The sequence below is a fragment of the Nasonia vitripennis genome (genome assembly GCF_009193385.2).
Source record: "Nasonia vitripennis strain AsymCx chromosome 1 unlocalized genomic scaffold, Nvit_psr_1.1 chr1_random0004, whole genome shotgun sequence".
NCBI classification, from domain to species: Eukaryota; Metazoa; Arthropoda; class Insecta; order Hymenoptera; family Pteromalidae; genus Nasonia; species Nasonia vitripennis.
Genome location: NW_022279590.1, coordinates 1,041,353 through 1,062,019, shown reverse-complemented (window position 1 = coordinate 1,062,019; position 20,667 = coordinate 1,041,353). Strand labels below are relative to the sequence as shown.

Below are 20,667 nucleotides of genomic sequence, written 5' to 3'. Positions count from 1 at the left end.
ACGTAACACTTTTGTTCTACTAGCAACTCAAATTTGTTTTTAGCCGTGTCACGGGCCAACTGGGCTTTAGTGCGACAGCCGTGAAGATGCTGTCGCGTCACGAGGGGAATCACTCAACTTATATCTCCGCCACGGCTATCCCTCCTTGATGCTGGAGTCGACGACAGACGTTAGCCATCCGTGTGATGCCGACTCCTTTGAATGCAGCCAGGTTACCTTCGTGTACAACAACACGATGTGCGAAACGCGTCGCACTTTCTTTGCGTGCAGAGTCGTCTTAAGAGAGTACATGATCGGTTTCACCTGGTAAAATACTATGTATTCTCAATGCTAGAAATTACAAAATTCCGCGTAGCGTGAATGGACGTCCACGCACTCACGACGAGCCGACGACTCAGTGGCAGCAAGCCTCAGCCTATACTTACAGTCACTAGCGCACGCACGCAGAATCCTTGACCTTCGAGCTGCTCGCGGTTGATGAAGGGTGTGAATGTCGGTGGACTAGGAGGCGTCCCTCCTGGTCGTTGCCTGGACGGTGCTGGCAATTTCGGGCTCCAGATGCTGATCGTGCGGGGTCTATTCACCCCGTGGATGGTCTCGGTCGTTACCTCGCTCACGTCGTTCCAAAAGCGTTTTTCGGGTGTCGTTGCTGGGTATTTTGAAATGCGTGTTGATCGCGCTTGCATCCTGCCTACCTGCCCGTGCGCGGATCTCGTTCGCGCCTCTCGAGTTACCGTAGAGTTGACAACGCCGCTCTCACATACTGTGTCGCTGTGCGATGCAACGAACGCGCGAAGTTCGGACTTGCGACCGCTCGTTACAGCCGTTTATTCTTTTAATTAATTTTATTTTTAATTTTGCTGTTAGCTTTATTTTAATTTTATTTTTGTATGAAAAAGCAAAGTACATCATTCATGATATTTCTGTGGATATTGCGTTTGCAAGCTTCTAAAAAATATATACCAGATACTTTATCTTTTTATTATGCGTTGTGTACCTGTTTGTCCCACTTTAAATTATAGTCAAAAACAATTGCCAAATACTTGTAATTCTAGTTATCTTCTTATGCTGAATTTTAACATCTATTTATGTCGGTACATATCAATAGCTTCTGTAAGTCGCAGACTGTCTTATCTACATTCAATAATAATTCATTCACTGACAGCCAGGGAAGCCAGCTTTTTTAACTGTTTTATGCTGTAAAAATTAAATTTTTTATCTTCAAGGTTTTTTTTCACTTTACTAGTAGTCATTCTTTTCTAACAACGTGTAATGTTGCGCATAATTTTAGTAGTACCAGCTTTAACTTTTTTTTCTTACAGTAGGGGTTATATTAAATTTAGAATTTATTTAAATTGTAAGAGTGCTGCAAAAAGCGTGTGTTTATTTTATTACATTACGTTGCAGTATGCGTTATTTTTATCACGTCATGCTGCAGCGTCTTGTACAAAGAGTAACGCATAGTGTCGAATGCGACATTTGGATTACCCTTTTGTTATGCGGTACGTTCAAAATATGAATGATAAATAGTATACGCACCACAAGAGGAAAATTATATACTACTAATTTATTGTTTACGTTCAATTTCCTTACCCACCAGTCATAAAAGAACATTATTATATTCTCTCTTTCTGAAAATGGAAATTATGAAACTTTTTTAGCGCTTATTAATCACGATGTTTTAAGAATTTCTAAATAAAATTTTACTACGCAAAAATGAGACACAACAACCATACTTGAGCAAAAAATGCTAAAAGTAAAAGATTAGATACAATTTCACATACTGAAATTTTAAAAGCCTTAACATCTAATTATTTATTTTATTTAATTAAAAAAGACATGAAAGTTCTAAATGAATTATTAACTTCAAAATAAATGTTATTATTCGTTCTAGTCTAAGAATTTAATTCTTATTTAAAATTACTTGAATAAGTTATATTGTTTTGGTATTTTTCCGGTGTTACAGGATGCACGCGGTTGGATTGCACTCTGCCCTTGCTATAAAGCGACAGCGAAAAAGACGCGATGAGCAACGTCGTGCTCGAGAACGCCGATATAGTAGTCAATCTGGTGAAAGTGGATTAACTTCACCCAGAGCTTCTACGGCTTCTTTAGATCAACATGTTCGAAATCAACGAAAAACTAACACGCGAAAAACGAGATCGCAAGGAATGGTGGATTCAAAAGTTGTTACATCTATTGGAATGCTACACATAGGTGTAGTGTTTTTAGTTTTAGGCGCTTTTCTTTTTCTGAGTGGCCTTTTGCCAAGCGATTTCACTTCGTGGGGAGCTAAGGGATCAATAAGGTGGTGGAATGAACTTGTTGCAATCGGAATTTTTTCTATTTTAGTAGGATGTTTTTTGATTATTCTTAATCGTGTTATTGCGAAAAAAGAAGAAAACGATCTAGAAAAATACGTGCAACGTCAGCTCACGCGATCTAAATCTGGCCATCGTCTTGAAAGGGATGTGGAAACAGGCGGATTAACTACAAAACATGCTAAACGTGCAAAGCAATTAAAAATTCAAGAAACAAATAATATTTTAAATCATTACGAACCAGAGCAGGCATCACCAACAACTTCGCCAAAAACTTATTCTATATATCAATCTCAAGATGACCATTTAACGATGCAAACTAAGTTATTTTTAGAACAGATTCAAGAGGAAGATGTCACTCTTGACAGATTAGAGACTTTGTCTAGTGTTATGAAATCATCTTCTCCTATAAAAGAAAAATTATTACTTAAAAATACATTAAATTTGAACAAAAACTGTGGTATTCAACATCACCATCCGCAATGCATTGAAGTATCAAAAATTTAAATATTGTATATTTTTTAAATTTTATATTATACAAAATAAATATAAATACAGAATCTATCTTTTAATTCATTTTCAAAACAATTGTTACTACCTGCATAAATAATAATAATAATAATAATAATAATAATAATAATAATAATAATAATAATAATAGAGATTTGAAAGGAGAATGCTATAAATTGATTTATAACAAAAGGTAAAATTTTAAGTTCGAAAATACTAGAAAGGTAAAATTTAGAAAACCTTAATTTTAAAATTACTAAAATTTTGCAATATTTCAACCATAAATAACCCCTTTTATAATATTTTAATTCCAAATTTTTATTTTATAAATTTTTCATTTTTAAATTTTAATTTATAAATTTTGAATTTCTAATCTTCACTCTTTCTAATTTTTATTTTTCAATATTTTCACCTTGATCTGAAACTATTCCGAACCAATATTTACATATACGCATAAAAACTACTAAGTAAACTTTCCAGTCTTCGTCATCAGCAACCCTGTAACCCAGACATCTTCCTTACTCAATATTCGTATCAAAAACTATCTTGCTGACCTAACCTATAATTGGGATATAAATATAACTGTAATGAGGAACAACGTCCCTCGCCACGCCGGTAATCGAGGCAGGATAAAAAGTGACGAAATATAGGGCGGTGTTGGCTGAGTGGTAGCATGCGCGCCTACAGATCTCGAAAGCGCCGGATCGAATCTCGGTCCCGGCGTCTTCTTTTGTGATTTTCTCCTTTTATTGTCAAGTCTCACCCCGTTACATAACATTAATATCGAATTCGCTAACCATTGCTTTTTCGTTTGACAAAATTTCGCCTAGCATATTACTAAATTGGTGTATTGGTTATTTTGGTTGTGAAAATTTCTACCAGGGTTTGAGTATTAGCTTATTAAATTTCGTTTCTATCGGGTAAGGGTAAGAATTTAAAAAAAAAGATTTGAAAGGAGAAAATTACGAATTGATTTATAACGAAAGGTAAAGTTTTGAGTTCCAAAATGTTGGGAAGATTTAATTTGGAAACCTTCAACATTATTTATTTTGTAAATTTTCTCATTTTATTTTATTTTAGAATTTCTAACATTTACCCTCTTCCATCCAAATCATTCCTAAGATCTACTGCAAAACGACTTTTTTCTTGCAACGAGACACGAGTCTCGTTGATGAATATACGCGAAGGTGGCTGCAACAGGTTCGGCGCGTTCGCGTGCGCGCAACGACCAGAAGGCGAGTCCGCATGAGCGCTGGTCGCGGCAGCACGACAAGCGATTAAGTCGTAACGCGCCAGGCGATGGGTGCAGCGCACACTAGGCACCGCGAACACACTCGTTCGGCATACACGTTCAACAGCGCATACATTCACGCCGCGGGGCTTTATAAGGCCGACCACGTGGCGTCACTGCCAGTTTAGCTCGAGCTTCCGATCGGAGCAGTACCGTAAGCACACGATACTGCACACGTGACGGCTAGTTTGCAATACCCTACCCCGATCCTCCAGATTATCGTCGTGAGCACACGAGATAATCAGGAAACTAGAACGACAACGAGTATCGTCCGCGTGAGCACACGTGGACGATACCAAGAGTCGTCGAAACCCGCATCGCACCCTTCTACGTATCTCTGCTCCCTCTGCCACTGGGCGCAAACAGGGTTGAGGAAGTAGCGAGATGCCCACCGACGATCCGCAGAGTCGTGCGCTCACGTCTTTGTGAATTGGAGGTAAACCTTTCTACTCCAAAACAACCTTTAAGCCGAAGTCTCTTGACTCCTTTTGTCACTGTGCGCACACAGGGCGAAGAGTGGAACAAGACTAGCGACGAGGATCCGCAGAATCATGCGCACACTCCTCTGCGAGTCTGTCACTGTGCGCACACAAAGCAACTGAAATTGTTATCACGCGACGCATTCAGATCGACGTAGCCGTGCGCATACGACTTCGTCGCAACCGAATGCAAACCTAACCTCAAATATTCGTCATAGCTCCGTAAACCTGATACTGTACCGTATCACCGATCTCGCACCCATATAACGGAAATTGCACCGTAAAAATATAATCGCACCGAAGTATTGTAACCGCGCCGATTAAAATTACTTAAATTGTACAGGCGAAATCTACCTAACAACCGCGATATTACATTTCTGTTACAGGTGGGCCTTGACATCACAAACCCACATTGTTGATTTAACCACCAAATACATACTTATTTTTGTTAAACAATACAAACAGAGTCTTTAATATTCCTTTTCCTCTAACCAAATCCTGGATCCGACTGGCAGCCCGACACCAGGGAAAAGTAGAAACGTCACATTCTTATAATTCAGTTGGATTAGACTCAAAAAAAAGTTAAGAAGCAGTTTTTCTGCAGAAAGTTTTTAGGAAAGATACCAGGTTAGGGTAAAAATTGTGAAAAATGAAAATTAGAAAGTGTTAAAGTACGAAAGTCAAAAACTTTTAAATTGAAATTTCAATATTATACAGTTTCTCCAAAGAAAATATTGAATTGGAATATTATAAATAGAAAAAACATTACGAGTTGAAAGCATTTTGTTTTTAAATCTCAAATTGAATTTTGACATGACTCGCAAACGTAAGAAAAAATTAGAAAAAAGCTTATCTAACTTTATTTTAGGTCCATAATTTAAATTTTATATTATATCTAATATAAAAATTTAAATTTAATATCTTTAAGATAAATAATAATCAATGCAGATGAAGGTAATGAAAAATTTCTAGGATGGTTACACAGGTTTAGATAAGATTATTTTGTTGTATTGTTTGCCAGACTGGAACTCTATTCTAGTTCTAAATTATTACTTACTTCCCCACACAGCATTAATGCTTTCAAGTGAAACTTTAAAAAAAGATTCCTGTAAATCCTTTTCATAAACTTAAGTTAACTTAAATGAAACTTTCAGTAACATGACACCGAATATGTTTCCTGGAAACTTCCTAAAATATTATAGTAAGCTACCAAAAAATATTTTAACATGAGATCATAAAACGCTTTAAGGTAGTATTACAAAAGCATCTATTAAGATTGCAAGAAACTTTTAACTATAGTTGTAGTAGTATTTCAGGTAAGCTATGCTGGAATCTTTGTCAACTTACGACGAACTTTCACAAAATATTCCTTCGAATCTCGTCAGAATTGTTCCTTCAAAATTGAATATGAAATAGCTTAAGATAATTTTTCCAACACGCGCATAAGTCTTTTTCATGCCTAAAATTAGGAAAGAAAATTGATCATTTTGAACGTGTTTTCAAAAGTGTTAGGAAATATTCATTTAGATCCATTTCTTTACCTGTTTCAACGTGAGAAATAGTTGTAGTAAAAACGATTTCAATAAATTGCGCTTGGTTTATAATAAAAAACTGCTACCAATTCTTCGGCACGTAGCTTCCTCCAACAAATGTTCTATTTCAAATAGATAAAATATTGTTCAAATATACAGTATAGAAAAAGGCCACTTTCCGTGCTAAATTTTCAAAATTTTCAAAATTTTTACAGCAAATAGATATTATCGTTTTTTATTGTCATAAATGTTTTCAAAACGTTTGACCATTTAGTTTTGGAGTTATTAAATTTTGTTTAAGAATCACCTTTTTTATCATAAAAATTGAACGGAACGGTCAATCTGGAAAATCTTGCAGAAAAAGTAGGCAATTTTAGGATCTTTTGGATACACCATTGCTAAATATATTGTATAGATCATATTATCAAAATAAAGCAAAAATATTTTTTCAAAAACCAGAAAATGGCGATAATATGGCCATAAAATGGCCAGAATCATAAAAAAAAAATTCCCGAATTCAGAATCATAAAACATGTATGCATGCCAAATTGTATTACTATCGATCACGTGGTTCCAGAATTATGACGGTATACGTACATACACACACACACAGCAATCCGCACGGACATTTTCTACAAACGCATGATTCATACTCCAAACACCCCCAAATGTGTTTCTACGAAGTTTCAGCGAAACTGAAAATTTTACTATTACAAAGCGCCTTCTTAGGAGGAAGCAAAACGACAAACGATAATAAAAATTTTCGGCGGTAAAAAGGTAGGTAATTTTATTATCTTGAAGGTACATATTAAGCAATTTACTTTAATTAATTTTTTAAACTCTCAAAACTCAAAAATTGCAATAAAATTATCGAGTTAAAAATGTAAAACCGGATTTTTTTCTACGACGTTACAGTAAAGACGAAGAAAATGAGACTTAATGGTTAAAAATCCACTTAGTAGAAGCTGAGTATAGGCTTATACATATTTGCGCACGCACACACACACACACACACTCAAATACATCCTACGAACATTTTCCAAAAACACTATTTTCATTATACGTGCACGAAAAAGGCCATTTTCCGTACTAAATTTTCAAAATTTACAAAATTTTCAAAATTTACAAAATTTTCAAAATTTACAAAATTTTCAAAATTTACAAAATTTTCAAAATTTACAAAATTTTCAAAATTTACAAAATTTTCAAAATTTACAAAATTTTCAAAATTTACAAAATTTTCAAAATTTACAAAATTTTCAAAATTTACAAAATTTTCAAAATTTACAAAATTTTCAAAATTTACAAAATTTTCAAAATTTACAAAATTTTCAAAATTTACAAAATTTTCAAAATTTACAAAATTTTCAAAATTTACAAAATTTTCAAAATTTACAAAATTTTCAAAATTTACAAAATTTTCAAAATTTACAAAATTTTCAAAATTTACAAAATTTTCAAAATTTTCAAAATTTACAAAATGTACAAAATTTTCATTATACTATTGTTTTACTTTGAAAAGTTCTCGAATTTCCTATTCCTTTCATATGCATGATAAGTAGCCTATTCGTGCACTTATCATAAAAAGTACGGTGTGCAACAAGGGGGAGTGGCTTTTTCAGATTCTCATGATCTTTTGAGCACGAGTGGGAGTCGAGGGCGCCATAGGCGCTATAAAAAGCTATTTTTCCCCCCTAGTTGCACACCGTGTTTTTTCCAATAAGGGCATGAAAGGGACTCTTTTTATGCGTAAAAGTTGGGTAGAAGATCGTGAATTTCAAGTTGTGCACAAAAAATTTAAGAAATTTGAAAAAATTAAAAAATTTGAGAGATTTGAAAAACGGTTATGAGCAGAGATAACTTGGGTTAATTTTTTTCTCCCCGCTACTCATCAAGCAGGGAGAAAATAATTTTCTCCCCACTTGAGCTCAAACTTGTTCTAACACGTTTAGAATTGACGATTTTCTACGCTACTTTAAGGCATGAAAAAAGGCCTATTTCATGCGCGTGTTGGGAAAATCATTTTCTTTTTTTGTTTTTAATAATTATTGCGGAAATAACATGAAACTGGACTATTTTTTGAGAAAATTTGAATTTTTGCTGACTTTCTTCTCATTAATCTCGATTCAGTTAGTAGCCATTAAAATATTTTTACAAGTTTGAGAAACACTGCAAAAAATTTATCATAATTTATTTTACTGTTAATCACAACACCATGTTGTTTTCCAATAATACATGGCGCATGCTCATATATTTTATTTACAAATCTATGATTTTGCATTAACTGGTGCTTAATAGCTACTGTACGTTAATATTTAATCTACTAGTAGTTATTCCGGAATTTTTTTTTTTCATCTTTGTGTTTTCCTTAAAATATCTTAAACAAGATATTTTACCAAGAAGACCAAATTTTTTCATACAGCGCGGATAGTGTATAAGGAAGTGATGCCTTGGTTTCATAGAATTTGGAAAGAGAGTATTTAGTGATGATCAATATTCTTCAATTAATATTTCTAAGTAAAGATGAGTATCGATGTTTATACTAAATACAATATTAATTATGTCTTTCAATGTCAAATATAGATCCCATATTTTATCATTCTCGGGTATTTTATATCCAATCATTAAAATCAAAGTATTGTTAAAACAATACATTTCTGAAGAAGACATTGTAATGTATTCATTTTTCATATGAAATTCGTATATTTGAAAAGGTTTATCACCATTTGTTTCTGACCCATAGTCAAATCTACGTATTCTAAAATTAAGGTGCTCTATGGTAAAATATATATATATATATTTTTGTAAATAAAATAATTCAAAATTTGAGCTATATCGTCGCGCTATATCATCTAGAACATCAGATCATCATCATTCGAATTTACTTCTAAATTGAAATTACTCAAAATTAAAGTGGTGTATAGTTCTAATGATCTTCAATAATTATGTTAATTTTTAGAAAGGTTCGACGTATTGGTCCGGTATACGAGTGAAAACTGAAAACTAAATTGCGCGTGACATAAAAACTTTTTACGTTATGAAAGCAACTCTTTTGTTTCATCCCAGACTCTGGGATTCTGTAGATTCAGAAAAGAGTTATAATTCTCTTTTATCACTAAGTATGCAATATTATTTAGACAATACGTTGCTTTTTTCGTATTTGTTTGTCTTCTTTTCTTTCTTCTATGTTAATACTCTCGGCGATACATAAGTTTTGAACTTACTGAAACTAGTAAGACATTTTTGTTCACTATCAAATGGCTCAAGCAAAGTGGCAAAATGCTCTAAAATTTGTTGTATTTTTGCTTTGTTATGATCGTCTATATTTAAAATCTTGACTTCTTCGATTATCTGACGTATCAATTTTATGCGAACATTTTTTGTGCTATTTATAATATATTGAACTCGACTTCTATTTATGTCCCTATATTTATATGCATTTGCCACATAACTTAATCCTTAATAATGAAAAGCAAAACGCTTATCCCTCTCCATGTCATATGCACCCAATCGTGGAAACTCTCAAAAGGGATTTCATAACTATCATTACAATCAGCTATTCGCTATATCGACTTGAATGCATAAATCAGGATCAGCATGCTCTTGATAAACCTCGCAAAAATTAGTGTGTTTTTTTTAATCTGTTCATTAAACAAATGAAACTTAGCGTACGATCGATTAAAGTTTTTGAAAACGCACTTGAACCTATTCTCAGTCTTATGTACATTTCTTATATAATCAAGCAACTTTTGTTTGTAATCGAAGTTACATTCGCAATAAAACACTTTGAAAGTATTCTATATTTTGCTTAAGCAATAAAAACATTAAATCAGAATATATCAAGTTGAAATTCCAGTCAATAAAGAATATTATTTATATAATGAGCAAATAAATTATTATGACTAAGATAGAGTTAAGCAAAATATGAATATCAATTATTATAGAGAGATTGTTTAATAATGTCGATTATTTTCTTGGGTACATTGTGGTACAGAGTAGGATAGCAGGATGAGGTAAATAAATAAACAGTATATTTATGTTCAACAATATAAGTGTGGCATGAAGCCTTTATTCATTTTATTTATATCAAGACCTTCTAGCAATATTGATGAAAATCAACTCAAGAAATTATTAATATTTCGAAAATAATAATGTTACAACGTATATTTGTAGCAAATAATGATAACCAAAGGAAATACTATACAATGAGAAAAAATAATTCAAATACAATAGAACTGGATCAATATAGTCGATGTATATACTATGGACAAATTGTTACTAAATATTTATGAGAAGAACCATCATTTTTGGAGGAAAAAGAATTATTACTATCATTATAGGTAGACGAGATGATTGTTAAAATATGGATGTGACAAAGCTGTAATGAGAGAGACAACAAAGGAAAATTGTTAAAACAATTGATTATAGCCTTCCCGACGACACAGACGTACGTCTGGTTTTTAACAGGTCTTCTAGGCTAAACAACTTGTAATGTTATTATTAACTAATATAAATGTAACAAAAAAATAATGTTGCATAGATATTTGCGAATGATGTAAAAAGAAATGCGTAGTATACATAAACTGTGGTTGTACGGCGATTGCGATTACCTTGTGCGTGTTAATTGTTAAGCGCACAAGGATGTTAGAGCTAAATTGTTAGTAATTGACATGAATCGTTGAGCGTCCTGTTGATCTGACGTAGCCAGCCCAGCCGGAAGGCATGTAGCGGTATTTTGATGTCCTGTCGGAGTCAAGTTAGTAGGTTAATATTGCGTGCAGAGTTTTTTCAAAGTTGTAAAAGCTCCCTGGATCAGTTCTCAAGAAAAATCCCCGGGTGCATTATGTTAATGGTATAACAATTAAAATATTTAAAAGAATACTCTGTTCCTGTGTAGAGTCATACCAGCTTCGCAGAACAACAGAAACAATAGCCTACTTCTGGGCAGCGTAGAGCACGTGGCGTCTATTGGTTTATCTTGAGAGTGATAGATGTGTAAGCTGAGAGGAGGAAAAATGTAGTGACTGCTGCGGCGCAACGCTGTTACTGAGTTTAACTGCGCGCAGACGCGCCTGAAGAAATCCGAGCGGCACGAGTCTGTATGAGCCAAAGAGAGCGCACACCCGAAGGGAAGAAGTAAGCGTGGCTACTCTGCCGAACGCTCGCTGCCACAGCTCGCTGCTCACACCCGTACCTACAAAAATTAAAATTTGAGGTGCTGGACCCTGGTATGCAGAGCAGCATAAATCATAATCGAGTACGAACGTTGCAACTTGTCCATTTTACGAATTTGCAGTTTCTTTTAATCTATCAGCAACCTTTATATCACTAATGGGCTTACTGTTTTTCTGTTTTTCTATTTTGTTGTTAATAATATCCTAAAGTTTTTTGAATTGTTTGCATTACTTTGTACAAGCTTTGTATCATATTTAATTTTAGCATCTTTAATAACCTTATCTAATATTTTAGCACAGTTTTTGTAATCCAATTTGAGTTGCTTATTTGTAATATCTATCTGCCATAAGTTATATAAAAGTTCTTTGGTTTTAAATGGTTTAATTATTACATCAGATATCAAATTCTTCTTACTCTGCTGTTTGTTTTTTTTTCGATTTTATACTTTGAGTTTATAGCTGTGTCTATGTTATTAGTTTTTATATTGTCAATGCAAGATCCTTTGGCTATGCCCATGAGTGGTCTTGTTATATCAACAAAACCAGGTTTATAACTTATCTCAAGAAAATCGCACAGAAATTTCTGGCCTAAGTAATCACATTCTAACAGGTCTACATTAAAATTGCCTATTAATAGGTGATTTTTTATATTTTTCTTTTTGATCAGGTATTTATTTAGATACAGTATGAATTTGGTCTTTGGTATTCCATGAGATCTGTATACACGATATTTCGATATTACTAGTACCATTTATCTTAATTCTAGTACTTACAATCTTAATTCTACCAAATTCGACTACTTTGTCGAATATGATAGAATTAAGATATATTTTCGAATATTTTGCATATTATTTACATAAACTATAACCCCATCGTTTTTATTCATCCTACTATCATTATAAAAGCAATTATACTTTTCGTTAGATCCTATTAATTTATATATACTATGATTAGCTTGTTCAAAAGTTTCAGTGCAATTACAACAGATAGTTCGATATTTAGACTTTGTAATAGAGTTTTAACCTTATTAAAATTCGCATTTATACTTATAATATTTAGCACATGATTATATCAATTTTATTACTAATCAATTTGTTAAAGTCATCAATACTATTACAAGTTCTCGCTTTTTGAATTGACTCTTTATTTATAGTCTTAAATATTCGAAAGTAGACATTTTATTCATTTAAATTTCTACCGCTTCTAAGCCTTGAGCCTTTCTAGTTTAATTAAATTTGCGTAGAGAACGGCTGTGGTTTTGTTGCAGAATTCCGTAGACCTTGTTGTTAAGTTGATCCAGCTTTGATTCGATCTTAATATCTTTTTTGTTAATTTCGATTTCCGTTGGACCTTGATCCTGTTGAGGTTGTTGATAAGTTACCATCCTTGTATGGTAAACTCGGATTCCCGATAGTGAGGTAAGTTTCGTCCAATAGTGAATTCTGTCAATGTATATGTTTATTTTCTTCTAAAAAATGTATTGCATAGGTTATGATCACTAGCAACATGCTTAATGTCAAATGTGGTGTAATAATTAATGTTTGAATAGTTTAATAATTTAAGCACTTTATAAAATCGTGTATACAGTCACTGGTATAATGACTCCCTGCATAACTAAGACATACTGTATTATTTTTTCATTTATTTCCACTATGATCATATCTACCACAGTGGAAACATGGTATTATGCTGATGTAATTGTAGACTTTGCAGCTTTGGTATCCTACAAATATTTTGCTATTTTCTCCTTGATGAACTTGTATATCTCGAAAGGAACCTGCAGGGCTAGACCTTTATTTGTATAACTGCTTAAGTCCCTCGAGTTAATATCACTCTCTATCTTAGCTGAGCTATAGTTCATGTAGTTGTCAAAACCAACTATCTTTTTTTAGGATTCATAAGTTCCTCTTTCTAAACCTCACAAATCCCTTCTAGATTTTCTTATAAGACAGATATCGGTAGTTCCATACTAGCACTATTTACAAAATTAATGACTAGTTCTTCTTTTATAGCACAGTGTAGCTAAAATCCACTCGCTACGCTCGTGCGCTAACCTCACGGTGCAAATAAGGACTACGTTAGTCACGAATAGTGGTGGGTTAAAATCCACTGAGTTAAAGCTGAGATACAGGCGAATACGAACACACACACATACACTCGGTGGTAGTGGATAAAAAAACGTTTTAAACTAAATGGCAATGTCGCCTGTCAATTTCAAGATTTGTGCCGTGGCGCTAGTATCGCGTCTTTCAAATTTTGTACTTTGTGTCGGGAGAGCGTAAAAAGCACGAACAATAATCGTGGCACGAAATTTAAAATTCGGACTATCAATACCGCGAGATTGATTAAAAAAACTTGTTCTTAACGTTAAATGTGTTGTTGTGAGATATATTAATGAATATATTAATAATAGATAATAAATAAATAACTAGTTGCTAATTGAAATGTAAAATATTACTTTACGGTTTGATAAAAAGGTTATTCTACAAAATTAGCAATGACAGCGTCAATGAATTTAAGGGGACATAACACCTTTAAAGCCTGAAAAAAAGAATTCTAAGAAAAATTCATAAAATTGAAGTAAATAATTTAAAATTTTTTATAGATATATTTAGCATAATTACCTTAAAGAGATTTCAATTTGAATGCTTAGAAATGATTTGGTGATGAAAAAACTGAATTTTTTTTCGCTCATTCTGGCACCTTTTTGTGTATAAAACATTTTCTAAACATTCAAAACAAAAGCCCTGCATTCATACCAAAACAACAGGTGTACAAAGTATCCTCCTTGAGTTTGAGCCCAAAAGAACCATGCGTTCACTTGGAATCCTACGGACAGTGAGCTGAAATCAGTAAAAACAACATTTGGAGAAAATCAACTTTAAAGTTTATGATTATTGTTGAAAGTGTAACTTAAATTAGTGCTTACCAAATTCTTTAGGACCAAGTTTTCTATGTTCCATACATGTAGACCTTGACTCTCAGCAATTATGAGGTATATTCACTTATAACTCTAGGTTCTGTACGGCTTTTCTTACCTGCAACCAAAAAAAAAGCATTTCATGAATTTTTATAAAAATGCGATAAAAAGGTTATTTTATTCTTGATAATGATAACACTCTATACTTTATCTTTTCTTTTGGTTACTGTGTTGAACCTCTAAGTTGAAACTGATGGTTTGATCCGGGTGCTTCAGTCTCTGTAGCGGCTTTTTCTTCTATCACTGCAGTCTTAATAGTGTTCTTGGTCACTTTCTCACATACTTCAGTAAATTGTTCGTTGATTATATCATATGCAGATTGAGCCATGAGTTTCAAGCAGTCGATCAACCCACAAAATGTTGATAGACCAGCGTGTCCAAGTCCAAGAGCACGAAAAGTAACCACTGCTTTTCTGTTGTTTTCCCAAGCATGGTTCTAGACGCCAACTTTTCCGCATGAGTTGATAGCTGCCAGCTACCACACTTAATGCACTACTTTAATCTTGAATCCTAATCCTTGCTTTCAAGTTGAACTTTAGCTTGGCATTGATTACACTAATCTGCTTTGAGACAAACACTTTACTTTTTTTTTACTTTTTAGGGTTATAAGCTATAACCACAAAAACACTACAAACACTACTTAGGTTCTTTTAAACACACTTGTAAACAATATTAGCTTTTTTTATGTATTTACAAGATCAGCTGTGTTTACTCAGTGTAAAACACATCCAAGGACTATATCAGCTGTATTTTGAAAAATTTGCTGTCTGCTAGCAGAACAGCAGAACGGCCGCTCTGCCCTTCTCCGACACATTGATTCTAACTTGTCCACAGGTTGGGCGCGGGTGCGCGATATTTGAATTCAAATAAATGTCTGTGGCGGACCCCCCCCCCCCTACCGCCACATGCAGCCCGACGCGCCGCCTAGCACCACGACGTGGCGAGCACGAGGGGAGCTTTGAAGCTTAGTCACTTTCGTGAATCAGTCACGGCCTGGCCGTCGGTGCGAACAGACCTAGTCATCTTGTACATATTTTAATATAATTTAGTCACAATTAGCACTCAGTATTATCTTTATTCTTTGTACCCTGTCTGTTCGTCCTGGCCTACCTTATCTCCTGTTAGGGAGCGTAGAAGAAGAGATGCAACCATTCAATCTCTAAAGTGGTGACCCCATCTTAGAACTCGCAATCCGCGAGCAATCGCACGGCGCCATTTATGACGCCGCGCTATTTCGTAAAGCCTCAACCGCAAGCTCGCTCTCTTCAGAGCTCGCCTCGGCTTCCTCACCCGGCGGCCAGCAGCCCCCGCTCACTTCGAGCTTTTAGCTCTCATCTCGGTCTTTACACCGAAAAGCACACGCCGACCCCCTTTACAGCCGCGCGACGACGCTTTTAACTGCGCTGCGGCCCACGCACAGCCGCAGAGGACAATTCTCACCGGCTCATCTACAGCCTGTGATATGCACAAAACACCGCAACATCGGTCGCGAGACCAGCGAGCAGCGGAGCCAACAACAGCGGTAACAACAACATCAGCGAGCATCGACGCATGGACGCCAGACGCCGCGCCAGCCAGCACCATCGCGCAGACCCCAGACGCCGCGTTAGCCATCAGCAACGCACGGACGCCGGACACCGCGTCAGCTAGCAACAGCAGCAAAAACACCAGCGGCGCAGCTAGCCTCGCACGCCACGGCCATCTTCACCGTCTCCGGCGCCTCGCAGCTTCACTACTCTCGCAAGGGCCAAGTCGCTTTTCCCGTCGCGCCCTTGCGAAATCTGTCGCACGGTGTCAGGAACGTCGTCGCGTCGCGCAGAGCCGCCATTTCGCGTCACTCGCCCGCCTCGCTGGCTCGCTCGCGCTAGCCATTGCTAAGTCTGGCACCACATCGCGCGCGGCGTGACGCACCAACAGCATCGGCGACATCATCATAATCTTCATCAACGGCAACAACACCGCCAGCGCGTCGATGCCTCGTCCACCGTCATCACGGACAGGCTCCTTGAGGCTAAACAACGCCAACCGCAGCATCATTAGCAGCCTCGCAGCCTGGGTGCCAGCATCGCCGACATACGCCGTTGCTTCACGCTGACACCGGCCATTTTCAGCCGCTCCAGCAACGCGCCAGCTTGCGCCGAAGCCATGGCATGTCGCGCGCGCCTCACTGTCATGCTTCATCGCGTCGAGCTGCGTCATGTCGCGCGCGCGCCCCACTCTCGCGCCTCTTCGCATCTCGCACGGCACAGCGAGCAGCCACACGCCTCGCTCGTAGCGACAGACGCCGCGCAGTCCAGCACATCGCTAGGCCAACGACTCGCTGACGACGACGACGACGATCGCCGACGAGCTCATCGCTCCGGACCATACAGCCATTGTAAGCAGCCGATCGCTGTCATCCAGCATGCTTATCGACGAGCGGCTTTGCTGCAACTAGCAAGCCGTTCCTGCCAGCAGCGGAGCTTCCTCCCGGCGACGATGCAGCATAGCTGATCGTCGACCTGGCAACAGCAGTCCACCACGCAGCGACACCTTCAACCGCATCCTTGGCACCGACGTCCTGGTACATCGCGGTACCCGAGGATGCTCAGCGAAGGACGCCTTTCAACGCCGACAACTGAGGGCTCCGGGTCACGCGCCTCAGCATCGACAACTTCGCCCAGGGCAGCCCTGAGGGTGAACTTCTCATCCCTCAGGCCCTTACGCCAACGACACCTGGACGCTGCGCATCAACCTCTGGACGAGGACACTGCAGCCCAGGCGGACATTTTTTTTTCTCTTTTTTCGCCCAGCATCACCAGCCATAGGCTTCTGCGGACATATTTCCACCGTCATCGCAGCCTTGCTTCATCCGGGCTCAGCAGCCCTTATTAGCACAGGCGCCACGTCACGCATACGAAGCCTCCCTTCCAGGCAGGGCCCCCTCTTCAGGAAACTCATCATCGTTCCTCGGGAAGTCCGCCCTTGTCACTGGTAAGGGAGTAGCTGTGGTGGTCCCCTCCTACCACCACATACGGCCCGATGCGCCGTCTAGCGGAGCACCATGGCGTAACGAGCGCGAGGGGAGCTTGGAAGCTTAGTCACTTTCGTGAATCAGTCACGGCCTGGCCGCCGGTGCGAACAGACCTAGTCATCTTGTACATAGTTTAATATAACCTAGTCAAAATTAGCACTCAGTATTATCTTTATTCTTTGTACCCTGTCTGTTCGTCCTCGCCTACCTTATCTCCTATTAGGGAGCGTAGAAGAAGAGATGCAACTATCCAATCTCTAAATGTCCCTACGTTTCAATCAGAGCCTTATATAAGAAGCGAAACTAGAAATTTATCTCAAAAATAACGCAAAAAAATCTTATCAATACGTTCAAATTTATTTACTAAAATTTTTTAGATTGAATTTATAAAACTTAAAATTAAAATTATTAGTTGCATTAGACAAAAAATGAAAAAAAACCCAATTTTACGAAAAAACGATAAAAATTTTGTTTCAGTTTTTTGCTTATCACTTTGCGGGAAATTTTTTTGTTGATAGACGGGTTTCAGGAGCCTGTTTTATGGAAAATTTCCTGTCAAAATAAGCAATAAAAAATCGATTTTTTCGAAGTTTAAAGGTGTTGTGTCCCCTTAATAAATAAACTATTTTGAACTTTGGCTTGCAGTTCACAAACTTATAGCAATATTCTTGAAAGAGAAACAGCTTTTAATGATATTGCTACACCATTTACAGTCTCTTTTTTTATTCCTAAAAAAATAAAAGAATTATTAAGTATAGATATCGATTTAGACGAAATCAACAGATCCTGGAATAGCTACATTAAAGATGGTGAAAATTACAGAAATATTTGCTAGAAATCAAAATAGAGACTAAAGATGGTTTAGTAATATCATCAAAAGCTGTTTCCCTTTCAAGAATATTGCTGCAAGTTTTTGAAATTCAAGCCAAAGTTTTAAATAGTTTATTAACTCATTGACACTGTCATTGTTATTTTTGTAAATCAACTCGTTGATTGTTTTTTTATTATTTATCAATAATATATTCATTAATATATCTCCCAATAACACATTTAACGTTCAAAACGAGTTTTTTTAATCTATCTCGCGGCTTGGCTAATATTCTAAATCGAAATCAAAATCAACAATTGGGTATAAGTCAAAAACCAATTGAAAAACTCGAACAAAATAAAAAATCGCATAAGAATCAAATGCAAACGAATAATCAAAAATCGAATAAAATCAATAACGCAAATATGGAAATGACGTCAGAAATGGCGCGAATCCAAAAATTAAAAATAAACATTGAAAAGCCAGAGGTCGAAGAGAGACAGAGCAATCAAAATAAAAATTATAAAAGCATAGGCTGTCAGGATACAGCACTAAGCGCGGATCAAAAAAAGAAACGCGAAAAATTAAGCATTAATTTTGAAAACGAAGCAAGTCCGTGGAAAAACAAAAAAGAAAGCGGCGTTGAGAGAGCGGTCGAAGCGACAGAACCAAAAAGGACCGGGCTTATAAAAAAAATGTCGGTGGGAGAGTCGACGCGCAATAAAAGTTTAGTACGGTCGGAGCGGGGACAGACCAGGATAGAAAGATGGGATAATTACGAAAACTTAGTAAAAACGGAGGACTGTTGGGAAGCGTTGAAAGAAATTGAGAATTTAACAAGGATACTCAATAAAATAATAAATGGCGAGGTGGAGGTAGAAGCTATCATATTCGCGCTGCAGATACGCACGATGAGCGCACTAACAACCATTCATGAGTTCGGAATGAGAGATTTCGAGGAAACGCGCACAGCACTAGGAAATTTATTGCAGGCTATAGCGCAGAAAAAGTGGCGTGGAAAACATTTTTTCACCTTACTGAATGAGGTACGAACGCGGCTAGTAAAAATAGAAAAAGACACGAAAAGAGAAGAGAATTTAGAAACAACATGCCATCCAGTATTAATTATAACTAAAGAAAGAATAAATAAAGTAGCAGAACAATTGAGATTAGAGCACATCGTGAAGGAAAAACAAGTCAAAGTCCGCGAACTTGTTGCTGAATTTAGTGATATTTTTCATGTAGAAGGAGATAAATTGTTGAAAACACCCCTGTTAAAATTAACGATACCTACGACCGATAGGGTACCCGTAACGACAAAACCGTATCGGAGATCGCCGGAAGAAAGAGAAGAACAGGAGCGTCAAATAAAAGAGATACTCGAGGAAGGGCTAGTTGAGAGATCGACATCGTCATATTGTAGTCCTTGCTTTTTAGTTCCAAAAAAAAACCGGATTCGAAGGGCAATATTAAATATAGATTAGTAATTGATTACAGCAAACTAAACGCGAAGACGCTTAATGATCAGTACCCGTTGCAAAATATATTAGATATTTTAGATCAATTAGGAGGTGCGAGATACTATCGGTTTTCGATTTAAAATCTGGATATCATCAAATAGAAATTGCGGAAGAATATAGGCATAAGACGGCGTTCGCGACACAAAGCGGCTTATATCACTTCACGCGCGGTAGTTTCGGACTCCGTACGATGCCAGCAACCTTTTCACGCGCGCTTGCTATCGCGCTGGCGGGGCTCTCAGACAATGAATTATTTATTTATATGGATGATATCTTAGTGCATTCAAGCACATTCGAGGAACACTTAGAAAGAATTAGGCACCTGTTCGAGAGATTAAGAAAATACGTACTTAAACTACAAGCGGACAAAAGTGAATTTTTAAAAGAAGAAGTTGCGTATTTAGGACACGTGATATCAATAACGGGAGTGAAACCCAATCCGAGAAAAGTTGAGGCAGTCAAGCCCGGCTCAATACCCGGCTCCTAAAAATAAGAAAAATATTAAACGATTTTTGAGTTTTGTAGGTTATTATAGAAGGTTTATAGATAAATTCGCTGACATCGCACTACCGCTAATAGAAATGTTAAAAAAACGACGCGGAATTTAAATGGTCAGACGAAGCGCAGAGAGCATTCAAAATATTGAGAGATAAATTATGCGAAGAACCGATATTAGCCTTTCCTGATTTTTCTAAGACATTTACATTGGTAACAGACAATTTGGGATATGCTTTAGAAGCGGTGTTGTTAAATGGAGAACCGGGTAAAGAACATCCGGTAGCATACATGTCGCGTACCTTAACGGAGGCCGAAAGAAAATGGGATACGTACAATAAATACATTTTAGACCATATCTGTTCGGGAGAAAATTCGAGTTAATCACGGATAACATCTGGCTACACTGGCTAAAATCCCACAAAGATCCGAATTCGAGGGTTAATCGCTGGAGACTATTGTTGGCTGAATTTGAGTTCAATATTCAGTACAAACCGGGAAAAACAAATATAGCAGACGCACTTTCAAGGAATCCGGTCGAGGG

At 36.7% G+C, this 20,667-nt stretch overlaps 2 protein-coding genes across 20 annotated transcripts in view; both read left to right on the top strand.

Moving 5' to 3' along the window:
- Positions 1-20,667, top strand: part of LOC100113758 (AP-3 complex subunit mu-1) — an 835,720-nt gene that overhangs the window by 69,008 nt on the left and 746,045 nt on the right. The gene's annotated exons all lie outside the window — the stretch shown is intronic.
- LOC100117714 lies at positions 52-2,885 on the top strand. The gene is made up of 2 exons (XM_031933714.1): positions 52-306; positions 1,967-2,885. The coding sequence occupies exons 1-2, from the start codon at positions 149-151 to the stop codon at positions 2,826-2,828; spliced, it is 1,020 nt and encodes a 339-aa protein (XP_031789574.1). The 5' UTR covers positions 52-148; the 3' UTR covers positions 2,829-2,885.